Source organism: Homalodisca vitripennis, chromosome 1, assembly GCF_021130785.1.
Source record: "Homalodisca vitripennis isolate AUS2020 chromosome 1, UT_GWSS_2.1, whole genome shotgun sequence".
NCBI lineage: Eukaryota > Metazoa > Arthropoda > Insecta > Hemiptera > Cicadellidae > Homalodisca > Homalodisca vitripennis.
In genome coordinates, this window is record NC_060207.1 from 31,333,627 (window position 1) to 31,360,039 (window position 26,413).

The 26,413-nt window shown below is 31.6% G+C and overlaps 1 protein-coding gene across 1 annotated transcript in view; it reads right to left on the reverse strand.

The window, feature by feature from the left end:
• Positions 1 to 702: 702 nt before the first annotated feature.
• Positions 703 to 26,413, reverse strand: part of LOC124359295 (tRNA (cytosine(34)-C(5))-methyltransferase) — a 37,595-nt gene continuing 11,884 nt past the window's right edge. Inside the window, exons 4-15 of the mRNA XM_046811924.1 lie at positions 25,724 to 25,901; positions 24,115 to 24,193; positions 20,845 to 20,985; positions 19,940 to 20,069; positions 17,255 to 17,385; positions 15,091 to 15,292; positions 14,094 to 14,333; positions 13,825 to 13,960; positions 7,163 to 7,240; positions 4,310 to 4,463; positions 3,314 to 3,466; positions 703 to 1,134 (exon numbers count right to left, since the gene is read on the reverse strand). Coding sequence (XP_046667880.1) covers positions 959 to 1,134; positions 3,314 to 3,466; positions 4,310 to 4,463; positions 7,163 to 7,240; positions 13,825 to 13,960; positions 14,094 to 14,333; positions 15,091 to 15,292; positions 17,255 to 17,385; positions 19,940 to 20,069; positions 20,845 to 20,985; positions 24,115 to 24,193; positions 25,724 to 25,901 — 1,798 coding nt within the window. The 3' untranslated portion in view covers positions 703 to 958. The remainder of the gene's footprint in view (positions 1,135 to 3,313; positions 3,467 to 4,309; positions 4,464 to 7,162; positions 7,241 to 13,824; positions 13,961 to 14,093; positions 14,334 to 15,090; positions 15,293 to 17,254; positions 17,386 to 19,939; positions 20,070 to 20,844; positions 20,986 to 24,114; positions 24,194 to 25,723; positions 25,902 to 26,413) is intronic.

Sequence of the window (26,413 nt, forward strand, 5' to 3'; positions counted from 1 at the left end):
TACTCGTATATTTCAATCTGATATGCTGATGCCGAGGCACTCAAGGGGTCAATAAACCAAAGAGTGTGGCAATGGGCTGCCACTTACAGGTATAGATGATAAGTGGTAGACGGACGGCTGAAATCTAGACTCTGGAGATAATGAACCCAAGCAATTTCAATGTACAGGAGCCAAGAGCACAAACAGTCATGTCACACTGAACTAACAAAGGTGGAACACTCTACCTCGATGATAGTAAATGTCCAACATCCAACTATCCTTTCATCAAATCATCCATTGTCAATAACAAACTTTAAACAAAGAACACCAAAACTGTTCAATACCTTCTCAAAAAATGGGGAAAAGCATCAGCGATTGATTGCCTAGCACATAGACTGGGCTGGCAACCCTTTGGTTATTAACGGGAAATTATGATTCATAAAATGGTTTAAAATCATGTAAACCACATTTTATAAAAGTTTACTTTAATAAAGATAATATTTTATTGCATTAAACTGCAATTGGATCCATAGGAATCCATACACAATCCCAACCTACATTTTCCATAGTTCTCTGGTAGTGTTGAAAAATCTAATACAAATTAGTAGATAGAAAGAAATGTTTGTGATTTTCACATCTTCAATACATAATTTTGTATGGTGAATGAAAATAAATAAATCTCACCAATTACAATTTGAGGTTACTATTGAGGAAACAACAACATAAGTAAAAATAGTATATTTTGTTTTTAACAATCACTAAATAAAATAAAACACATTGGAGTCAACACAAAATTAATGTGGTTTAACCACATGTGAAGCATGTGGTTGTGAATACTTTCAATAAAATGAATTGTGTACAGGAAAACATTTCACATTAACACATAGTATACAGTATGGAGTTTGCTATCATAATTTGTATATCCTGTACCACCTGTTACAATCACCTCTATCATAGATTTTCTTTGATTTCAATTTCTTTATATGTCTTGTTCCAACTTAGGGTCTGTCGTATCTCCTGCACCGCTTGTCGCAACCTCATCTTTACTTTCCTCTTGTTTAGTCTCCATGTCTTCAAGAATTTCATCTTTATCAGTAATTATTAGTTCAGATGATTCTTCCTTTATTTCATCTTCTTTCTTGAACTTATTTTTATCTGAAAACAATAGATTTTTATGAGTTATTCTTTATGATACTGTTACCACTGCATTACGTGGTGATATATCCAATGAATAAATAAATAATAGTGCATCACGACCATTGTGCAATGAGCCCATGTGATGTGATATAAATATCAGAGCTTTGAAAATATTACAAATTGTTGTTGCAGTTATAGCTGAGATATAAAACATCTAAGAATGATTTCACAGTTTTAAATATCGTTTTGAATAACAACATTTACAAAGTAAAAATTTGTTATCAGGTAATTGTAATGCTACAGTTTGACCAACTCATTTTTATCCCTGCACTAAAAACATATTAGGATAAACCAGTAATGCAAAAATAACTTGAACTCGAACTGGATTTACACTTAACAAAGATAGATGTACAAACAAAAACGTTTTTGATTGTGTCTTATCACTTCAATAGAATTGTTACATGACATTTTCCAATAACGAAAATTATAAACATTATCAAACGTTTTATTTTACTAACAAATACAGGAATTTTATAAACCTACCATATTTTTCTTTTATTCATTGTGAAACACACTGAGTGACATGATGAATGGCCTGAATCATAATATTAGGATGTTATCCTAATATTAAAGTATCCTAATGGTAAAGTTTAACCCTTTGAGTGCCACGGGAACTTTCCGAAGGCATATGCATAAAGTGCCACGCTGTTTTTCGCATATTTGTAAGCTTTTGGGAAAAAAGCTGTTGTAAAATAACTACCAAACAGATTTCCATCATTTTGTTGTTGTTTTTTTTTCTTATTAAATGCAGAATATGATACATATCGTTACAAATAAAATTTGATTTAAAAAAATAAAAAAATTTCAGTATTTATAAAAAAAGTTTTTTACTTTTGTATAAAAAGTTAAGTTTCGACCTAATTTGTGTGTATACGGTATTTTTAAGATTTTTTTTCTTTATACCATGATAAAGGCCATATGATTATAAATAAAACCCATGTGTAATATCTTATTATAGAATTTTAAAAACATGGCATTATATGTATTAACAAAATGCTGCCCGGTACCGACATTTTATAAACTGTACTTCATTTGTCAGAGTTTAGAAATTACTTAGTAATGATGTAGTTTTCCCAATAAATCTAATAAAACATTAATACAACACAAATAATTATGATTAGTAAATTTAGAAACTAATACTTGCTAACATATTTACATAAAAGTTTACATTTACTAAATAATAACCCTAATAATATTTTACACTGAAAACTCACGTTTTTTCGCTTGAACACAACTCAAATCATACATTACTTTTGTAAAGAAATACAGTAAAATACTATATAAGTTACTATTTTATTTTGTATTAACTCAAATGCTTGGTTATCGGCACATAAACAACAAGAAAGGCCGTTACGCAACACGGTACTCGTCCGCTACGTCGCGTGACTGTAAGACAGAATCATCGTACAGGTACTTATCACAGCCCACTATTTTTGGACGAGTTTTCCTTATCAGAGATCAAAATAAACTTCATTATACGTTCCTTCTTCCATAATGAATAGAAAAATACTCGATGAGTCATACTTCTTATCTCCAAATCGTCTCCAAATAGACACACGAATGACCTGACATTTCCGAATAATGAAACGTTGTTCTTATAGTTTTTTATTTAATTGATTGTCGTAATAACTTGTACATTCCAAAATAGGTTAAATAAAGTCAGTTGTTGTTAACAATGTAATTTATTTTGTCCCCGATAAGGAAAACTCGTCCAAAAATAGTGGCTTCTTGATAAGTACCCAAACAACATAAGTTTCACAGATAAAATAGTAGAGAAACAACATAAAACTCGTATTTATTGATAGTTTGGAACCTATTGAATACAGCCGTCTGATTATTTGGCCCAAATAATCTTGTACTATATAAAATACTATCGAAATACGAAACGTCAAAATTGGCGACGCTGGCACTTTATGCACTTTTCGTAGCGTCAAAATTAGCGACGCTGTGGCACTCAAAGGGTTAAAAACATATTTTAAGTGTGTTGTGTTTTATTTAAAATTCGTTTTTGGGTAGCACTTGAATTAAATTCAAAAATGTAATTTCAAAGAATACTTCAACAAAATATTTTTATGTTGAAACTTGCTCTCTTTAAATAACAATAATTTCCTACTAGAGTACGAGGAGAATTACCTACCAAACATAGAAGTGTCACCACCCAAGAGCCTCAGAAAGTGCACACAGTCAGGCTGAGAGACGTAGGCCCTGAGAGAACAGGAGCCCCTCCACCCCACAAGGTCCAGATTGAGGTTATCTTCCCCTCGATACTCCAGCACACAACTGCCATGGGCTATGACAAAGACAATCAATATCCTTAAAACATTTTTATTTGAAAAGCAGGAATAAAAGTAATAAACAATTTTTAAAACCTAATTACAATACAGAACAAAGTCATATTCCCTGGTTTTGAGGGGTTCATACCGGACTATTTTAAGATGGAATCTATAAAAAGTCCAACTATCCATTACACATATTGCTAAATAACCAATACTATGTCCAGCTGACAAACCAAATAGGTTAACTGATTTAGACCAGGTATTTTTTTTAGAAAAGATTTAGGACTTTTAAAGAGACTTTTCCGTGACTTGCTATTTCACAAGATTTCAGTACAGTTATTTTTATATATGCGGATCCACAGACATCTTTTGGAATTTACAAAAGAGAATAAACAAAAAAATGTAAATTAATGGTAATTTTGCCAAATTGTTCTGTTGTGACATGGCCAATTTGACAAGGTCTGACGCAGAAACTAAAAGTTATTGTGTGTGTGTGTTTGTGTGCACATGTGCGTGGGGCATAATTTGAAGTCCTAGCACTCTACCTGTTGAATATTCCAAAGTTTCTGTTGCATCGGATATTTACATGACGACCTTTCACTCTGGATACCCGGCACATGCCATTTCAAGGGTTGATATTCAAGCGATCGTGAAAGTGATATGATCAAGAGAAATAATCAAACAACAAAGACAAATTGTTTATGGTTTACTGGTTAATAAATCTTACCTTAATTCAAATAAAAAAACTCAAAATAAAAAATTGAACTGTTGCTTGCTTTGGAATTTTCAATATTTGCACATCTTTGCCTCAATTAATCAAAACTTAAAATAAATCGTTGATGATTAGATAGACTTACAGACAGCCTCAAGTCTCTTTTGTGTGGCAGGATCTAGAGTTGTAGTCTCAGGAGGATGTTTGGGATCATCGACAGTCAGGAGGGTGAGTAGATCAGACTTGCAAATAGATACTCTCCGGCAATCTCCTATATACTGTGATATGCTATTTAAACCCTAGAATAAAAAGATTATTGTAATTTTACTATTACACTCTTTCTCAAAACTATCAGATGACCATGATTTACCATTTTCTGTACCACTACATTCCTTCAAGAGAATGTTACTAAGATTTGTAGTTTACTACTTGAGTCTATTAGGTGTAAAATTCAATACTTATTTATTCTATGCAAATCCATCTCTGGATGTAGAATGGTATCATAGTAGTTGTATATGTAAATAAAACTAAAACAATAGTTTTAGTATAACAAAATAAATAAAGAATAATAGTAAATAAGAATTACAAATAAATTTAATGCCAACTATAATACACAGAGGCGCTTCACATGTTATTTATTATACACTCCAATAAAATAAATATACAACTGATGCATACAAAATATTTAATTCTTAGAATTATTAATTTACAAACAATTATAAATACAATTTTTTGTTATATTTAAGATTACATTTATCTAAAATCCTACAGAAGAGTACAGTGCTAGTTCATTCAAGTATTATTTAACCCTAGAGCTGGTATGAGACGAATTTTCGTCGCCAAAGGCCCGTCCGATTTGGCAACGACGAATATTCGTCGCCAAAGTAGACATGTACAGTTATTGAAATTGTAGGCAATTAAGGTCATATAAATGATTTTTATTTTATATATTCTGGAAGAGCAATAACTATAGTACCGATTTACTGTTCTTACTTCGATTATTGTCTTCTTTGTTTACCGTAAAACATCGTTTTTTTTTTTTTTGGACAGCTGACGTGAACGTATACGGGTCAACCACATTGTTGTGAAACTGTAAACAAGTGCCGGGTTTTGTGTTTGAGTTTACGAATCCAATAGTATTTGGTGTTGTTATTATTGTTTTTTTAGCTTTCTTAGGTTATAGTTTTAGTTGTTCAGTATGGGTGAAAACTTTAGAGACTGATCAAATGATCTTAGAGAGCTCGCAGGGCGGGATCTAGTGACGCTGAGTGAAAAATGAAACTTTGTATATATTGTACATATGTAAATAAGGTAAGATAAAAATGTATTATTTTATTTTATTTTTGTTTTAACTGTCATACTTATATATAAGTATAAATGCAGTCAAGAGATTATGTTTACCCACGAACAATAATATGTATTTAGAAATGTACGCATTTGTTATAAAGTTATAAATTTACGGTTTTGATGTAAAGCTTATTGCTAAGCAGTTACACAACGGAATATTTACAAAAAATATTTCCAAAAAACATTTTTCTTACATTTTGTAAAAAAAAATAAAAATATGTTTCCATGGAAACAATAAGATATTGTTATTATAATGCTCTCCATATAGTTGTGAATACATTGACATATAATAGTTTATATTTGGACTAACATAGAATAGAATAGAATAGAATAATGCTTTATTTCTGAACATCAAGTACAGAGAATGGTGTCAAGTATGTTGAGGTTAAACAATTCAATATTGGATGAATATACAATGTTATCATGTTCTTAAGTTAAGTCCACTGTCTTTGGTCTTGTCAAGAAACTCTTCGATTGAGTAGGCTGGATTATCTGTCAACCAGGAGCTCAATCTGTGTTTCAGCGCTTCGCCTGTCAGTAGCTTGAAGTCAGCAGGGAGATGGTTGTAGAGTTTAGCCCCGATGAATGATGGTTTTCTTTCATAAAGAGCTGTCCTATGTCTCGCAACGGGGATTCTTGATGAATGTCTAGTGTCATGAAAATGTAATCTTGTTTCTTTTGGGAGTCCTAATTTATCAACATGGAGTATGACTGCCTGTATGTAAATTGAGATTACTGTTTTAATTTTGAGGTTTTTAAATTCTTCTCGGCAACTGTCTCGTGCTTTTAGGTTTGCTATGGATCTTATAGCTGACTTCTGGATGGTGAGTATACGATTTAAGTTGGTAGTTGATGTGCCACCCCATACTACTATACCATACCTCAAGTATGTCTCAAATAAAGCAAAGTATGCCATCTTTGCTGCTTCTATGTTGCTGATGCATTTAATTCTTCTTACAGTTATGAAATGTGATACATTATAAGAAATGTCTGCGAGGCTGTTAAAATAGAGCCGCCAGTACAGAGTGACACCATTGCCAGCTCTAGGGTTAATATAGATTTTTCAGTAAAAAGTGTTTTGTGAGGTGAGTAATTTTTTCATTAACCAGCATAAGCCCATGTGGTCAGTGATGATCCTCTACTACTAAAACGATCACTACGATACTATACTACTTTCTCATACTTCACTAATTTCTCTGTAACAGTTGTGACGCCATGCTGATCTCCAAGATTATGCAAATAAAGATATTGTCTATTGTCTACTAATACAACCCTCTGGTGCTTTATAAGCTCCAGATTCTGGTAATGATGTGCTAATGTATTATCACTTTAAATTTTAGTTTATTTTTTCAAAAGTCCAAATTATTGTAATCAATATTTCCTAAAACACAAATTTGTCTAATACTTGCCACACTAAAATAAAACAATGATATTGAAATCAAACTTTGTGTCATTAGTTGAAGATAGTAACAAATTTAATCCTAGATAATATAACACCCTCAATCAATACATGATTCTAGGATTGATATTGGAATCAAACTTTGTTTCAAAGATAGTAAAACAATAATCCTGGATAAAACAGATTTTCGTGTAGTCCTGTACTTAACGGACTTGAAAAATACACTATTGGTATTTAGCATACAAATCTTACCTCTTGTGCCAGACGAAAGCAACAGTTCACATTCTTGTTGTCACATCGAGCAAACACTTTGACTCCAGCATTTATCAACTGAAATAACAAAGATTTCTATATAGAAATAATTGAAGATATGGTTTCAAATTAAACTCAGACATTTAATAAATTTGACATTTTTTAAGATTTTGTGCTCATATTTAGCATTTATCTTTTGTATATATTTGTTAATATATACAGGGTGTTTGAAAAGTATGGGTACGGCTTAATATGTTAAAAACCATAGGAGATAACATCTATAAACTTTGCACAGTGTCATATGGATATGTAAACTATTTTTCCTTGCTATTACCATGACATGCCAACCATGGGGGGACGGCCCACAGAGGAAAACATGGAAATCTTAAATTGAAGCATGGGTCGAGTGATACCTCATTTGAAAGAGCTCACTTAGTAGAGTTGAATGCCGCAAACCGCATCTCAAAAGGTTTATCCAATCAGAAATGGTGGGTTGTTTTAGGTACACATTGTGAAGTACATTATGCGCTGCCATTTCTGACTGGATCGTCCTATTCTGATGCGGTTGGCGGCGTTTCACTCTGCTAACCAATGTGTTTTCACTGACTTTTTTTAATTAGCAAATGACGTCATAACACAATAAATACAGATGTTTTTTTTAGTATCACTCGACCCATGCTTCAATTTAAGATTTCCATGTTTTCCTCTGTGGGCCGTCCCCCCCATGGTTGGCATGTCATGGTAATAGCAAGGGAAAATAGTTTACATAGCCATATGACACTGTGCAAAGTTTGTAGATGTTATCTCCTATGGTTTTTAAAATATTAAGCCGTACCCATACTTTTCAAACACCCTGTATATATATATAATATTTGTATATACATGAACTACTTATAAAATATGATACAAAATATTTATTCTTAAACTCACATTTTAACACATTTTATTCTTAATCTTACATGGCTCCTTTTAGGTCGGGATATACATACCCGCACCATGCCTAACACGCGAGTTGTGGACAAGTGTCAGTGCAGGCCTGGCTCAGTTACTATGAAGCCACACATGTCCGCATGCTGTCCGGGCAAAAAAATCTGACTGTTTAGAATAGAGCATATTTCTTTTCAATTTTAAAGTGACAGATACTAAAAGATAAAAGTTAAAATTATTTTGATTTTAAGCCTTTATTTTAGTGAGAAGAATAAAATAAATACAAAATTAATGTTATAGAAACATTTAAATCTAATCCCTACAAAATACCAGAAAAATTTAGACAAGCAATTTCAATACATCCAAAATTAATAAATTATAAAAAAATTACCTTAGTTATTCTAAAATCACTAAGTATACAACATATTTTATAATTTTTTTACTATTAAAATTTTTAAATGCCATCTACTGTGTTGTGTGGTAATTTTAGCATCAATAAGAAAACAATACTAGTTTACTGTAAAAAAAGTCTCTTCAATAAGTTTCTCTATGTCTATGATAGATGACGCTCAGACCACACTGTTCCCATCAAAATTAAAACTGAAACTAATTGTGACGGTGCGGGCACGTCGTGGCTTCAAAGGTCCGGTGATAGTGCGGACATGTATAGGCTTGCAGGTTGAATATTGCACTTGGCCAATGTAAGTGTTGGGCGAGGTGCAGGTATCAAGAATCATTTATTGTCGTCCCACATATGTTATATGCATTGACAAAGTGGTCAGATAAGGTTTACAATAATGTACAGTCCAATTTTTTTAACCGTAGACTTGGCCGCGGACTACTAACCTGCATGAAAAAGTCAGTCTCGCTGTGTTAAAACTGTCCCGGCGGAGTATGAAAACGGACTGCAAAAATCAGTGACCTTTAACGCTTCCTCTCGCGATTTAAAAGTGAAGCCAATGTCGTACAATTCTGTAAGTTTGCGTCAAATTAAAGCTCTTAATATTGGCAATCTATTGGTTACATTTTTAAATATTAAAAAAATTTCCAAATAATTTTGATTATTGTTTACATTTTACATAGCGTTTACAATGACAAGAAAAAAGTAGTAAGCGAGGATTTTTTTTTATTTTTTGGTCAGACAAAATTTGTCAGCGAGAAAGTTGTGTGAAAAATAGATGAATATTTGTTTTGTAATTTATCATTTTTTTATTGGAAGTTTAGTTTAGCCTGTAGTAGCATATGAAGTGATGAGTGAACGTTTCTGCCGGAACTGTAGTTGGCGCATTGGCTCACTGATACCGTATTAACTCAATAAATTAGTTTATTGTGCAATAAAAATACCTTTACGAAAGAACCAAGTTAATTTAACTAATTATTAGTCTTAAAATATTGTGGGTTTAATTGTTAATTGCAATTATATACTTTATCCCATAGCAATAACTGTATTATTTACAACGATGTTTACTCACTTGTATTCTATGTTTTAACTAAATATTAATTTTGAGCAATTACAACAAGTATAATGATTGCATTGAACTTTTTTGCATTAAAATAATATTCTTTAATACTTTACAGTACTTTTTTACAATGGAGCGGCGAGTTCCTCCATATCACTGGGCGTCACTATCCTCTTCACTATCGCTGGTCTCAGAATCACCGATGTTTATTATAAAACTTTCGGTTGCGTCATCTATTTACGTTTTCCTTCTCCAAATACTCATTTTCCACTTTTATTACTTTATCACAAACTTTTTTTCCATTCTTCTACAGATATAGCATCCATTTTATTTTTACACAACTGAATTGTATCGGCTATTTTATTGGTAACATTTTTCTGGGCTACAAAGTTTTTAACTATTCCTCAAATCATCTCGATTGGATTAAGGTCCGGGGTGGTATGGCGGTAATCGAAGAACTGAAATGACCGAATTGATGGAGGAGGTTATCAAAAACAAAAAATTTGTATCTGTCCTTTTGGAGTTTTTATTAGTTCGTACAATTCAGGTTTTAGTAATGAAGAGTCGTATTCAATTTCATGTTCATCCAAACATTTAGTCATATCAGCCTTTTTTCGAGTTTGAATTTGGAGCTTTATTTACTTGTACGTTGTGATAAGAAGCATTGTCAATGACAACGACCGAATTTTGTGGAAGGTTGGGAATTAACTGTGTTTTTGTCCAAGTCACAAAGTTTTCATGGTTCATTTGCATGTGATAGTCACCTTCGGTTGTTCCAGCCTTCCAAACTAGACATGCATATGCGAATGAAACCCATGTCCCCTTCCTGCGTGGACTATAATCGCTCTATCGCCTTTACTTATATTACTTTTGTAACCCTCTAAGCTACCATCACACAAACCTTTTCGAGTAACGTGAGAAAGACAAAACATAAGACTCGTCCATATATACGACTGGTTTGTTTTCTTTTCCGATTTCTTTTATTTTTTTTTTTTCAAATAATCAATCCTCTTAGCTTCTTATTTCATTCCGTTCAATTAAGATTTTTCTGTTTTTTCAATTTTTTTCCATTTAAATCCTAATTCTTTAATAATTGTTCGACAGACTTGATACACTACCTTTGAAATTTAAATCTTCTGCGAGTGTGTTTTTTAATAACTTTAGCGAAGGAAGTGAATGCTCGGATTTGTAAAAATTGTAAATTTTTCTTCTTATTACACATTTGTCAAAGTCGTCAATATCTGTGACATTTTACTTCTTTTCTTTCTCTTGGGTGTAGCAAATGAGCACGTTGTATCATCCGTGGTGTCAAGATCTTTCTTCTCTTTACGAATTTTCTTCACTACTCCAACCGAAACTCCGCAAGCGCTGCCGCTGTTCTTTCTATACCGTTCTTTAACGGTATGAAGTTTGGCTCAATAGTTTCGTTAAGCATGAACATGCTCACTCTCGCCAAATTATTTCTCTTGCCTGACTGTGAAGTTTTTTTCCCTGAAGTTACCTTCGATAACGAATGTTTCCATTATATAGAAGCCCGCACTAACCTAAAACACACTCCAGTAAGCAAAATTAAAAATGTTAAAAATAAAATTCGCACTAAGTTATAGGCTAAGCAATTTTTCACGAAGCGATCGTCGAGGTCGCGGCAAGTGAACTGACTGAACTGGCAGGCAGGCAGTCGATATAGGACAATAAATATACCATAGAGGAGTTCTGTGTAACGGTATATAAACTTTACTGACAGTCGATGAGAGGTCCGACCGTTTTATTCGCATCTATCCCGCTAGTCACAAGCGCGTGACCTTGAGCGTACGTTTTGCAGAAAGCCCTTTACAATCCTCCCGCACCGCACACCCCTCGCCTACCACCGCTCTCCCAGCTCGAGTCTACGGTTAAAAAAAATTGGACTGTACTATTAGATCAACAGTCAAGAACACCATCTCTATAGAGAAATGCAAATAAATATACAATTAAAACATTGTAAAAATATAGTATTAATTAAAACTTAATGCTAAAATAAATAATAATAAATTAATAATAGCAATAACAAACAACAGATCACAATAAAAACAATAAATAATAATTGTTACAAATTAAAACATAGCATTATTAAAATTTAAGGTCACTTAAATCATGTAAAAGTATTTCTTCTACTGAATAGAAAGCCTTCTGCTTCAGCCATTTCACAAGACAATTTCTGAAATTCCTTAAAGTAGTGGTAACTGCATCTGGTGGTAGTAGGTTAAAAAGTTTTACACTAATGTACATGTAGCTGTTCTGAGTTTTACTTAATCTAAACTATTTGAGGTCTATCAAGTTCTGAGATCTAGTACTATAATTATGGACATAACATCTAATATTATACAAATTAAGATTTTCTTTAAGGAAAATTAGGCTTTGCAAAATAAATATACATGGAAGGGTAAGAATACCTAGATCAACAAAGACAGGCCTACAAGAATCTCTCTCACCAATACCTGCAATAACTCGTAATGTCCTTCTTTGAGTCTTAAAAACTAATTTTGCACCAGCAGAGTTGCCCCACAAGAGAGTGCCATAAGTAATGTGAGCATTAAAAAAAAGCAAAGTAAGCATTCATAACTAGATTTTTGCTTGTACAGGACTTTAATTTTTGTCAATAGAAAAATAACCCTCGATAAGCGAGAGCGAAGAGAGTTTATGTGAACCCACCAATTCAGTTTAGAATCCAGGTTTATGCCCAGCAGTTTTACAGATTTACTGTCCACCTTTGAGCTCAAACTAAGGACAATCTCCTCAGTTTTTTCATAGTTTTCTCTTAATTTATTAGCATCAAACCAGAGGAAGGATCTTTCTTTCATGTAATTAATTATCACTTTATTTAGCATGCTATCTTTGTTTGATGACAATAGAGTGGTGTCATCAGCATAAAGAACACTTTTATTTGGTACAAAATCAGGTAAATCATTAACAAAGATAACAAATAAGAAAGGACCCAGAGCAGAGCCCTGAGGCACTCCATTTCTCACACATTGAAGATCCGACCTCTGGTCACCAACCTTGTATGTGTGCCCTGACCTTTACTGTTGATTTTCCGTATGGTTTGACCACAATGCTCACAACAATTGGTTATAATATGATTTTGTTTTTGAAATATGTTTGGTTTACACAAATGATATCACAGTGTACAGCTAAATCGTACAATACACACCAACTATGCATGTGCGAATTTAAGTCTGGCATTATCTGTTAACTGAAGATGTATGTGGCAAGATGTAAGAAAGGTATTGAGCTTATCTATTTGGCTCATTATTTGTTGTTTCCACTTGATAATACATACAAGACAAAAAAGAATAGAACAAGCAATAATGGTATATTCCATAGACCAATGAATGTAAATGTAAATCTTGATCTGGTAATTGATATTATAAAATGTTGCACGAAATACGTGAAATTGACAATACAGGCTACTGAACAAACACAAGGAGAAATATGTTATCAGAATATTTTCTCACCAGCTCTGTTAGTTTTCCATGGCAAAGAAGGGCATTTAATACTGATTTATTTATTTTACTAAAGGACAGCCTATCAAAATGTACACATATATTTAGTTACTAATCTGGTGTAATAACATTTTTATCGGGTTCGCTGTAAAATTGATCATTTCAGACAGACAACACACAAGATGAATCCAAGTTATTTTCAGGTACTGACTGGTGCTCGGAAAATTGGATAAGAAAATTGTGATAAGGACTGTCTGGTGGTATCTCAAAACTTTCAGAGTGACCCCCTCTAAAAATAATAGTTCACTTTCTGAGATTAGTACCATGGAACGATTATTTTTTACCATGGAACCATGGGTGCTTTGGTACCCCCACGTCCATAATAGAATCTGTCATAAGTGCTCAGTTGGTTAACAATACTTGCTCAACACTTTATTGTACCTATAGTCTTTTACCCACCCAGGCAAAAACCACCCTGGATTTCAGAAGAGAGAACTGTGGTCAGAACAAGCCATTTTCTTGACCAAGTTGTCAAAGTCACATACAAACTCTATTAAAGATGGTAACCCAAACTGGTTATAAGTATTCAAATTAGTTTTTTGAACCTGATTATTAAATTAGTAGCTAAATCTCTCTTCCTCTCTCTTGGTCCAGTTTTATGTTTATTCGAACACAAAAAATTGTTAGATAATTTTGTTTGAAATAAATCACTGTAATATCAGTACAAAATAACATTCTAATATTTTTCTGTTCTAATAATTTCACTTTATTGCAAAATATTGTCGACTCTTACCTTAACTTTGTCCTGATTTTTGTCAATAATGTCTCGGATTGCTGGCGAAACAAAGTAAATGTTTTTCCTCTTGCCCACATGACACCTGGTCAGTAAACAATCGAGTGGCAACTCTGGCTTCATTTCATAAAAATCCCTGAAAATTAAATACAAATTAATCCCTAACACTTTCATTTCAAAACTAAATTTGTTACCTGTAATTTCCAAACAAAACAAAATTACAAAGACAAAATTCTAAATACCCAATGCATATTTAATTAGCAACTTACTTGATCAAAGGCCAAACTGGCTCATCCTCCTTGAAAAAGACAAAAGGGTCTTCTCTGTAACCTTGTATTCTTCTTCTTTTAGGCTGAGGCCCGTTGTGTTTACTGTTCTCCACTTCGCGAGAAACGTCTACTGTTGACCCTCCTGAAGTCTTTGGAGACTCCCAGGGCAACGGTGCCAGTTTCTTCAACACTGCTATGAAAAACCCTCCTGTGTCTTGATGGTGAGGCAGAACTCTAATACTGAACAAATTTAAATGATTATAACTAATAAATTTAATAATTATTTACATTTATTCATTTCATTTTTAGGACGCCAACACAATTTTTGAATGGAATCTGTATTTAGCAAATAAATATATTAATAAAATCTAACATTAGAAATGGTTTAGTGTTATCATGGTTTAAATGGGGTTTACTCTTAAAAGCTAATATTATAGTAATAATTTAATAGAAATAGAAATATCTTTATTGTCATCAGAATACAAGAATTATCTACAAAGTCAAAATTACAGTCACCAGCCAGGGCACATTTCATAACTAATTGAAGCTTACAAAGTGGTCAGAGAATTAAAAAAATACAAATTCATTAATTTATATCAAAACAGAATAGACAAATTTTTTAATCTTGCATTGAAATCTTACAAATTTATAATCTATATGAACAATTCAACGAGACTTCACACAGCCTTTATGTATGCAAAGTACATTTTTTTTTTTAATTAGCCTATCTAAAAAACTAAACAATAATGTGAATATGAGTTTTCAAAATTTAATGGTTGTTTGTAAAATCTGTGTTGAAAATAACTCTAATCATTGTGATTACAATTTTATTCATTACATAGAGTAAACACCACATCTAAATATAACTTGTCTAACAGAACTCTTTGAGAGAGTGGAAGAAGTGAAATACCATGTAAGGGAAAATGTTAGAGTTCTATTTTAGTGTATTGTTTATTTAGTAAAATTTTGAACACAAAATCTCAAATTAAAGCCTTACCAACGATTAAGATGAAATTTTTCAGCATCTTCAGCTTTTGGTGGGAACATATGGGGTCGTATCTGTGTGGTTATCGCTTCTGGTACCTGTTCAAAGTCAGTGTAAACATCAATCTCTTTGGAAGTCAAAACCCAAGAAGAGATCCCAGGGGAATGTTTTAATCCAGGCAAACTTGATGAGATGTCCTGCAACTCTAAGGCTCCTACAAGAGAGAAATAAACGTTAATCCATGATTATGTTTTACAACATCTCTGTGTTTTTTTATGAAAGTGGTTAGACAAAATTACCTAAAAGTCTAATTCTTTTGAACCAACAGGGATGTCATACAATTATAAAGATTGAACTAAATAAATATATAAATGGGTTACTTAAACTTAAAATCTAGAACATTTTTGTTTTCTTGACTAATATTAATATCTTTCCATGAGAATAACCATGAGCATAAAAACAGAAGATATACACAGCTCTAACATCTGTACCCCAGTGGAACCAAGCTGTGGTGTTGGGATTATGGTGAGGTGAACATGGTGGAGCCTACCAAGCACTAGGGTCCAAATCTTAACTAGTGATTGAAGACTTCTTCCCCAATTCTGCCCTGGTATCACAGCTTGCAACTAGTTCACATGATCAGTACAACCTGATACGAATGGTAAGAGCAGGAACTATTTCTTATTTCTACATGCTACCTAATTTTCTGTCTCTAGATTGACAGCAGGATGAAATTCTTATACTGCATTTTATGGTACTTGTAATGCTCCCCAATCCTATACTAGCATTAACAAACATATTGCAGTTCTACCTCTGACATCATTAGATACTATTCAACATATTCACTCTGTTAAAATTCTAGTGTTTTCCACTACTCATGTTACATTCAATTCTTTGAATCCCATGACCATTTCCCAAAGTCATAGCCATAAGTGAAGCAGAACACACACAATCTACAAGGTGTGATTGCAGAGTAAAAAGTAAACACTACAACACAATGGTGATGAAAAGTTAGAATATGACATATGGGGGTAATTTTGGTTACTTCCGGATGGCAACAGATGCTGTGATTAAATATGTGTCTAATTTGTATGTATGTTTGTGAAAGGAACTAATCTGTGACCCTCTTATACATTTTTGTGTATTTTCGTACACTTTTGTGTATTTTATATAATATCCAACCATACGACAAATAAATAAATAGCCATAGAGTCCTGGATGTATTCCGAAATATGCTACTGTATGCTACTGAGATAGTGTTTGTGAAATATGCTACTGTACACAAATAATCTAAATACAAATTGTCAAATCAAACCAAAATTTTGGTGTGCCTAATTTTAAAAATACTTTGTTTCATAATACTATAAAAGTTCATAAAAACTAACCATATTTCGAATGAATTTATCTTGAGCCAAATAAAGCATATTACAATAATAGTAATATGACTGTAATCAGAATCTCTTTATTTCGTAAAAATTGATTAGAGAGTGTGTCATATTAAATAAAACCAATATTTAAAGAAAAACATACAATGTTAAGTACTTCAACATTTGAGGTTTTGGAAAAAAAGTAAAATAACTATTTTATTAACTATTCCTTTTTTGCCATGATTTCATTAAGTATATTCTGTATAATAAAATACATCACATTAATTATTGTTTTTAACTAAATGCTACTTTTAAAAACAGAAAGTTTATCAATTTTTTTAATAAAATTTTGTGTTTGATCTAAGTTTTATTACATGTGTTTTTTTTTTTAGATTTATTGTAACTACACTATGTGAGAGACCATAAAAATATAAATAAAATTCATATACCAAATGTTTTTTTAGATATGACGATGAATATGATATTGTAGACCCTAAAAAAATAACAAACACCTCCTGGACTACTGTTACCAAGGGATATAAAACATACACTTTTGTCTAGTTCTTGAAAAAGGCTCTTAGTTGGCTACGTTTTCTTCATATATTTATATAATTACTTCAAGGAAAATATTCATTAGAAAAATGTTAGATACACTGAAAGAATGGAAACAACGGTCCTTAAACATTTTATCACTTAGCAAAAGCCAGTCTAAAAACTAACATATTTGAATTTCAATATGTTGAGGGTTCAAAGCAACTTACTGTGTTGTTACAAAACAAAAAGTATGACAGTATCAATAATTTTGTTACCTTCAGATTCAACAATAATCCTATGCATAACTGCCTCATTTTCTACAGGGTTCAAGGAACACGTAGAGTAAACAATACGTCCTCCCACGGTGAGAAGTTCTGCAGCCCTCTTCACGATTCTCTGCTGCACACTGTGACATGAGACAAGAGATACATGAGATTTTTCTCAAGCAGAGAACTGAATCAATAGATTAAATTCTAAAAAGATTAATATTGCAATCTAAACTGGAATAAAACCTTCAATTAAAACTTTTGAGAAGAGGAAAGTTAATTACAAATTGTGGTTAAAACACTTTAATAAACATAAAACATTTGAATACAAATCGTTGGTATCATTTTTTTATATATTAAAATGATCTTGAATGATTTTGTTTGATCTCAATCTACAATAGCAGTGTAATCTATTAAGGTACCAGATCCACGGCAAGAAATGATATACTGGCTTGAACATATGAATTAAGATATTTACAATTACGATGCACAATTACAGTTTATTCATCAAAATAAATGTACACTCCAATACAATTTGATTCATTATGATATGATATAATAATTATTATTAGAGGTTTGGAACATCATTTAATGACAGCACAATACTAATTCTATATTATACATTCAATGTTCAAAAACAAAATTTAAAAAATTAACAAAAAAACTGCTGCTGATCCCACTAATCATATTATACTCTTGATACCAAACCATATTTGGTTGTACAAAATGTAGCTTTCCAGAATTTATATTTATAACTAGGAGTACACTCAATCCTTCTATTGCTAGGTTAAGCAACCTTACAAATGGCACTTGTTTCAAATTTTATATGTTTAAGAGCACTTCTGGTTCAAATGAATTACTTTTCCAAAGCCATACTTGAGTTTGCGTTGTGCCCAATGAAGAAGATACAAATATACATAGACTTGAGGAACATAATTCAGTGTCTACTTCTGATCATAGTAATCTATTTTTGGTCTTAAGTATTTCAATGCAGGTCTGAGAAGCTTGCATTAGTCCAAATAGTCTACTTTTGGGCCTAACATATTTCTGAAGTATAGTTTGAGTTTGTCCTGTTGTCTTGATCAAGAAAATATATGCATACATAGGTCTAAGAAGCCTAAGAAGTCATTGTTGTTTACAGTACACTATTACCTCTCAAAATGCTTTGAATTTCACATTTGTTGTAAAGAATGGAATACCTGGTTTTTGTAAAAACAAAAATGCTGTACATTATTCAAAGGAGCAAAATGTATTTGGAGAGTAGCAAAATACAACTGAAACAGGATTAAGTAGGTAATAATCATGGAAACTGTAAAACAAAACCCAAAAATGTAAAACTTAATGATGAAGATTTGTAAAAATAATGAGTAATTCAGTTGTTTGCAATCCAGTGATATATACACACACCAAAGAATATTTAATTTTTAAACAGATACATTCTTGGTAAACAATAAAACAATCATTTTCATTTTTAGGCACAGTTAATATAAAAAACCATCTTCAACTGATTGTACTGAAATGTTACATGGGCATTCTTAAGTTCCCTGGTATGAATATAGGCCTATTCTCATTTCAAAAATTTCTCTAGGCTACTCCCCACTGGTCTCTAAATTAGCGAAAATTCTCGTCTTGGCCTCTAAAGTTGTGAAATATTAATTTTAAAAGCCTGTTAAATGTAAAAACTGTTCTGTATAAACATCGTTTTATGACAATACAACCATATGTTTAAATAATTTAACCACTACTTTCTATTTGTTTGCATTTATAGTTTGAAAGCATAGAGTAAGATTAACAGTAACAACACTTATTTCAATATTTTTCTGCATCTGCTGCTGAGCATAAAGTAACAAAATATACAGATAGGAATTAAGTTTTAGTAAAAATATAATTTTAACTGTACATTTTTAGCACATATTAAGTATTAAATATATAAATACAAAGTTAATATATAACTTTAGCTTTTTTTACATTTAAAGACTGTTATAAAACTCAGGAAATTAGACAAAAATCAACTATGGAACAATAATACTAATAACGGAGTAAATTACAATGGTATTAAACATACATTTTGTGACAGATTTTCTTAATTATGACAACAAGGCAACTGGGCAAACTCAACATTGGCATCAGAAATATAATTCACCCTAATCAAAAGTGCTCATATATGTGCAAACCCTATTAAATTGTGTGTGAAGCCGCAGGTAACTGCTTTTAATATTATATTTCAGTGTTATGGAGAATAAAGAAAGCTAATATTAACTATACAAAAAAAATATATCTTGCATAGTTTGGAGAATACAATGAATATTAAAAATAAGTGATAATATGTATTTGAAGTATTTTTTATTTAAACTAATGAGATTTTATTTTGTTATTCATTGCTTATTTCACAAACAAAAGATCTAGAGATTAAAAATTAAACTATTTCTTAAAAATTATTCTTATTTCTGCACAAAATGAAATTATACTTGTTTTACACTTCATACAATGTTAGTAAATATAAAATACTCATTGTTTCTAAACAGCTAGGTAGAGCCATTAGAGACACTTAAATGAAGAATACAACTGACATGACATAGAGAAACCAAATATCATACAACATGAAACAATACATCATTGCAGATGTCTTCCACATCAGCAGAGAGGAGGAAAGAGGTAAAAAACTGAGTTTTGAAACAGTAAAAATGCAATTACCCATGTAGATTATTTCCATTGACAGCATTCCATTTTTTCCATATATCAGGATTTTTTCGCAGTGTACCATCTCCTGTGCATGGTACATCACACAAAATGCGATCATACTTCATCACTTCAGTTTCACCATCTGAAATTAACAATAAATAAATGTTTATGTGCTCACAGGCTATTTTCGAAGAACGCAAAAGAGAACTCATATCAGTTAGACTTCAAACATAAATCAATCAAAACTGTCCACAAACACTGGAGAGGTTGAATCAAAGCTTCAAATATTCACAACAAACATTGTCAGAAAGGATTGTTAGCAACACACACCTAAATAATATTGTTCTAAATGCATAAATTATGGTCGGGCGATCAGCCCGGCAAGCAATTATACGATGCTTATTTGTAAATGATATGTTGACCAGATCAGCCAACAATTGATGTATATGAATATACATATCAACTGTTGGAAGAGTAATCAGAAGTATTCCTCTTATGCACAAACATCAATTGTACCAATACCATGAGCAATGCAGTTTGACACTACAGAGTGAAATTTACCAAATTGCCTTGGCACAACATGATAAGATTCAGAATCTATCAGTAAATAATCACCAATTTCTTTGTTTTTTCCAGAATAAAATTTAATAAACTACATATAATTACTAATAATTACACATATTTTGTACAGTTTGAACAGATTTTTTAAATAAATAATTTCACCATCAGTCAATGCCATTAATTTCAAAATCACATCCAAAATATAAAACAAAAACAGAAATTTGTAATTATTATTAGTTAGATTAAATATTAAATTTTGAAATTGATACATTTCATAAAATCAAAGTAAATATATTATTTCAGATGTAAAGTTTTCATTTAGTGTTTTGAGGTTTAGGATAGGAATAATTAATTACCTGAATTGGTGACATAAATGTTGGGCATGACACTGGCATCATGGTTAGTGATGAGTGTACAAGGACTGTTAAGTCGCTTGGCTTGATGTACAAGCATATAACAGCGGCTGTTGTCTATGTCATTGGCAATCACCACTCCACCTGTACAGAATAACTCATTATATTGACTGAATGACATTAGAACAGCAATGGTGCAAAAGCACATTACCGCATTACAAGCTACTGGCATTAATGATATTACTGTTGCATTTTTATATTCATCACAAAGCAGTGCGAACATATAAGTTGAGATATACTTATTTTTGTTAGTAAACCACTCAGCCATCCCTTAATGATTTTTTTGAAGCGAATTGTTGTAGTTCTACTCTGTTGAGCTAGCTGTCAGAAGCTTGTAAGAGTAATGGGTGTGAGCGAGGACAGCTAGCTCGTGCCAAATGCTAGGCCTATTGTTTGGCCTTCACTGATGTCAGTTTGGTTATTTCACGGCTACCAGCAACACGTTTCTTGATCAGTATTATTTTCATGAATTATGGCTTTATATTTTAGGTCTTTACAAACTACCAAATCTTTCTATAGACCGATTATTTTAATTTTTTCTGTTGGATTTTACAAAAATTGACGTATTAAAAGAAATATTTGGTTCATAAAAAAGAAAATATTTTCTCCCAAAATGTAAAAATTTCTATACTAACACAATATAAATATTATTATTATTATTATTAAAAAACCAATGGCCAGTGACCAATGGCAAATGTGTGGAAAAAATCATGTTTTGTCTTAACAATACTTCCAACATAAAAAATAAACTTTTAACTAAGTATTAGTTAAAATTTCCTAGTCACTGTTAGGCACAGTTAACATGAAATTAACTAATAGATAATTACAAGGGCTATTTAGAAAGAAAGGAATGTTTCCATCTGAAGCTACCAGGTGCGTGCCAATCACGTATATATTTGTGTGCTCATACTAAGTCAGCATCCAGCCGTTCTTTTTTATTCAAATTTGAAATGTGTTCTGCATTTGAATATCCCGCCATTTGTGAAGTATTGTTTCTGGTTCATTTTGTGTTGGCAAAAAACTTAAACTAATAGAAATTCATCAGTAACTGTATAAGAACAATGTAATTACTGCAAGTTCTGTTAGGAAGTGGTGTGTATTCAGTTTAAAAATGACAGAAGAAACGTTCGTGTTCAAGAGAAAATCGGACATCCAAGCATTGTGATTGATGATCTGGTTGCAAACTTGAAAAGATTTTTGAAAACCACTGTTTTAAAATAACTGAGCTTTCTCTGTTTCCCACAAGTGTCACAAACTTTATTGTTTGAAATTGTTTCACAGAAGCTAGGCTACCACAAATTTTGTGCAAGATGGATGGCAAAAAAGTTTATAGATCACCATTGCAGCTTTGATGTTTTTGAGCCCTACCAGTCATGGTGATGCACTACTGGATTGAATCGTAACAGGAGATGAAACCTGGGTGAAATATGTGAATTGTGGGACAAAATTTAAGTCCATGGAGTAGGAACACACAAGTTCCCCTAAAAAAAAAGGAAATGTCTGCAAACTTTGTTGGCAAGGAAGATCATAGTAACAGAGTTATGGGACAGGCAAGGTATTCTTCTTATTGATTTTCTCGAGTGTAGTGCAACTCTGAGTGAAACTGCCAAACATTTCAAAACCTTAAGAGAGCTGTCAAATACAAACGCAGAGGAAAATTGTCATTCAACAATTTGCTTTTGCATGACAATGTCCGACCTCACACCATAAACCATACGCAAAAACTCTTGATCACGTTTAACTGTGAAGTTTTCCTCATCCCCTTATAGTCCTGATCTTGTTCCAAATGATTTTCACTTGTTTCCAAAAATGAAGACCTGGTTAGTAAGACAGCGTTTTGACAATGATGAGAAGCTCCAGTATAGTTATAAAAAATGTACTAAACATCTACTATTTGAACAATTCTATTACAATTCCAATAGGAATTATTATAAGAATTTTAAAATATTTGCCATCTTGTACATTTTTTATAACTGATGTAGTACAGCTGATGCCTATTAAAATAAAAAATGTTTGCTGCTCCTGGCTTATGCAAGCGTACCTTTAAAGTGGTCTGGCTCACTAATGCATTGACGGATTTTGTTTAAACAAAAAAAGTGCTGTTAGAAAATTGTAGTAACACTTTTCAAATAATTGGTGTCAAAAGGACATTTTTTTATAACTATACTGGTTTTTTTTTTGTTATTTAACATTAAAAATTTTCAATAGGTGCCTCTTTGTGAATAATAGAGAAAATAATACTATTTTTTTCATTTTCATCTTATATCTTCAAACCTATGTGCTAAATTTGATTCTTTACCTTAACCAGTTTTAGAGATGATAATTCTTTTATAAAAATATACAAAATGGCTAGCAATTTAACAAGACACCTAAGTTTTTTTTTTTAAGTTTCAAAAATTATTTTCTTAAGTTTTCAAAACTGTGGCCATATAAAATTTTCAAATCATACTATTTTAAAAACAGGACATTACATTAAAAAGTTTATAAGAATTGTGGAATATGGGTTACTTTTATGAGAACATTTCAATACCAAGCTTACTTTTAATGACAAATAATAAAAGTAGCTGAGCACCAACCATAATTACAAAAAAAACCAAATCATTAACTTTGTTTAATCACTAATTAATAATCAGCAATTGTTGTATTCAATGGCAAAAATTACGAGATCGTTCTCGTTAATTTGAACACTTGCTATGAAATTTTGTGGGATGCATTACAAGATGTGTTGCTGAATTGTTCATTAAATCATGTTTTATTTCTTTATGTATTGTAACAAAATAATACTTATTAACATACAATTAAATGGTTTACATAATCGTATTATGTTTCTTTTTTACTTTAAATAAGTTAATTTATCAAAACTTTTAAATTAAATTAATTAAGTTAAACTTTTATTACATGAATTTTTTTAGCTGATTACTGCATTTAATGGCTGACATTAATGTCTCATTGCTGCATATTTTATTTAGTAAAAAAAACACTTTATTTATGTGGCATGAAAAACGCTATAAGCTATGTCAAAATGTCTAAACGAAAACAAAAGGCACACAAAATTTTAAACCGACCAAAAGACATGAACAGAGTTTAACCGATCTTTTAGAGTAGTAACTTAATAATAAAAATGTATCCGCTGTTGATTTTCCTCTCTATTTTTTCTTAAAAAAGATACTGTAATTGCTACCAGGTTATGGTAAAAAGTAAAAGTAAATTTACTTGGAAGTTTGTCCTGTGAATGCATCATTTCAATGAGCTGAGCAGTTTTTGAACCAGGCGCAGCACACATGTCTAAAACCTGCAACACCAATAAATTATTTTCATAGACTGAATTAATAATTCATTCTATATCCATGCAGGTAAGGCAAGAAATAGATTACTGTACATATCAACTACACCCTGACATGACAGTCTGATTCAACCCAATGATTACAACACTATAACAAAGATTTTCATTTATTAATATTTAATTATAACCACCAAATTAGAACTTTGTAAAAATGTAATTAATTATTTTTTTATACATTAAAACCGTGTGTTTTTAAGCAAAACAAAATTGCAGATCTTGCATACAAAAAGTTTGCATTTATTACATTAATATCCAATAGAGTAAGGTTTTTTATTTAACTTGACCAGCTGGCATTTCATCTGTTTAACCAAATAGGTTAGAGACAGTTTTCACATTATTTAAGTATAAGTTAAATTTTCAGGAAATTGTACTAAAAGAGACTGTGGAAACATATATTAAAGATTAGCAAGTATGAACAAATTTTTTAATACATGTTAAAAGATTGTTCATTGTAAATCTAATTATCTTATAAACATATGAGTGTCATTTTTAACTAAGAATCAACTGTGCATTGAGTCAATACAGACATCATTGATATGCACATCATTTAAAGGTTTAGCCACTCTTGGTCAGTCCCCTACTGTCATCACTATGTTTTCCCTCTTCCTTTATTGATTGTGTAGTTATGCTACATTCTCTGTTACTAAGTCAATTAATTATCCTGCCTAATTAAGAAAGTGAGATTAGTTATTTGTACTCTTAAATGCAAAACTTTTTTCTATAATTTATTTGTAGCTCGTTGAAATGTATGGTAAAGATATCAAAATTATATAAATTTACACGTGGTGTAAGCTTTTAAACCCTCTAGTGACATCATCATACACGACCATTACAATGATTACGAAATAATTGACAGTGATGTTGTCCTTGTTTTCCAAACGTGTTTCTGTTTGTGTCGCTACCTAGGAATATGTGATAAGTATTCTACTGTACATTGCTCAAAAAAATTGATAAAGTAATTATTTCAATTTCTTTTAGGCTTGTCATTTTATGTAATTATTAAAACTATTTACATATCATAGAAGCTACTGTTTTAGTAAAAATTATATCTGCTGTTTTGTAAGAACATGCACATTAATATTTCATTTATTGTAAGCTCAAAGGACTAATAGTATTTATAACACCACCCCATTATAGAGTATTAAATATGCTTTAGTAATATGTACCATGTAAGTTATATAAAAATGCAATTGTTACAATTAAACAATCGGATATAACAGACAGAGATCTTCCGAGCTTCTGTGAGTGGATTGAGCCAAAAATACTTATTTATGATTTACTTACAAAAGAATCACTTTATAAATAACATTGATTCAAAATTTCTCCATATTTTAAAAACTGTCAATTTGGGCAGCAAAAGTCTAAAAACACGAAGTTATTTATGTTATTACAGTAATAGTACAATCTATCAAAACTATTAATTTTAAAAATCTGAAGTATGCTGTAAATAGAATAACTAGTATATACTACAACACAGACCTTGTGGTGAGGCTGGACGTCCAGTACAAGAGGTGGGATCATACTGACCACCTCTTGTCGACTGATGTTGCCAGAGTCAGTCTCTGACATCAGGAAATTGTGGAGCCTGAAGTACGTCTCTGATCTTCTGATGTCCTTGCGAGAGATTGGCACTTGCCAACCAAGGCGCTGTGGATACCTACAATCATTATTCTAATAATAACATTATGAAAAACTGGTTGGGTTCTAGGAAAGAAGGATTCTTTGAAACAGCTATGTTTCTTTAATATGATATAATGAATTGAGGTTAAGTGGAAGAGAGGACTTTATAGTCCTAACTTTGCCTCCAAATAAGCCATGTTTCATTTTTCATTTCAGCTCTATGAACTTCATTAAATAGTTGGATCAAGATAAGAACCAGAGCTGCAGGAGCTTGTAAGGGTTATGTACTACATCCATCTAATCCAAAGATGGATAGTTGGGTTAATTAGTCAGTATTATGTGTATTAAAACTCTTTACATAATTTCTTCCTTGTCTTATTTTCAACCCACTTTACACTTATATTGCTGGTGATTTTACATGGAAGAGTGGTGAAACTACATACAATATAATTGAAAAAGTGATAATCTTTATATCCTAAACCAGTAAGGCTTGACAAGGAAAAAATGTATTTACCCCAATACATATTCGCTAATGAAATAATCTGACAA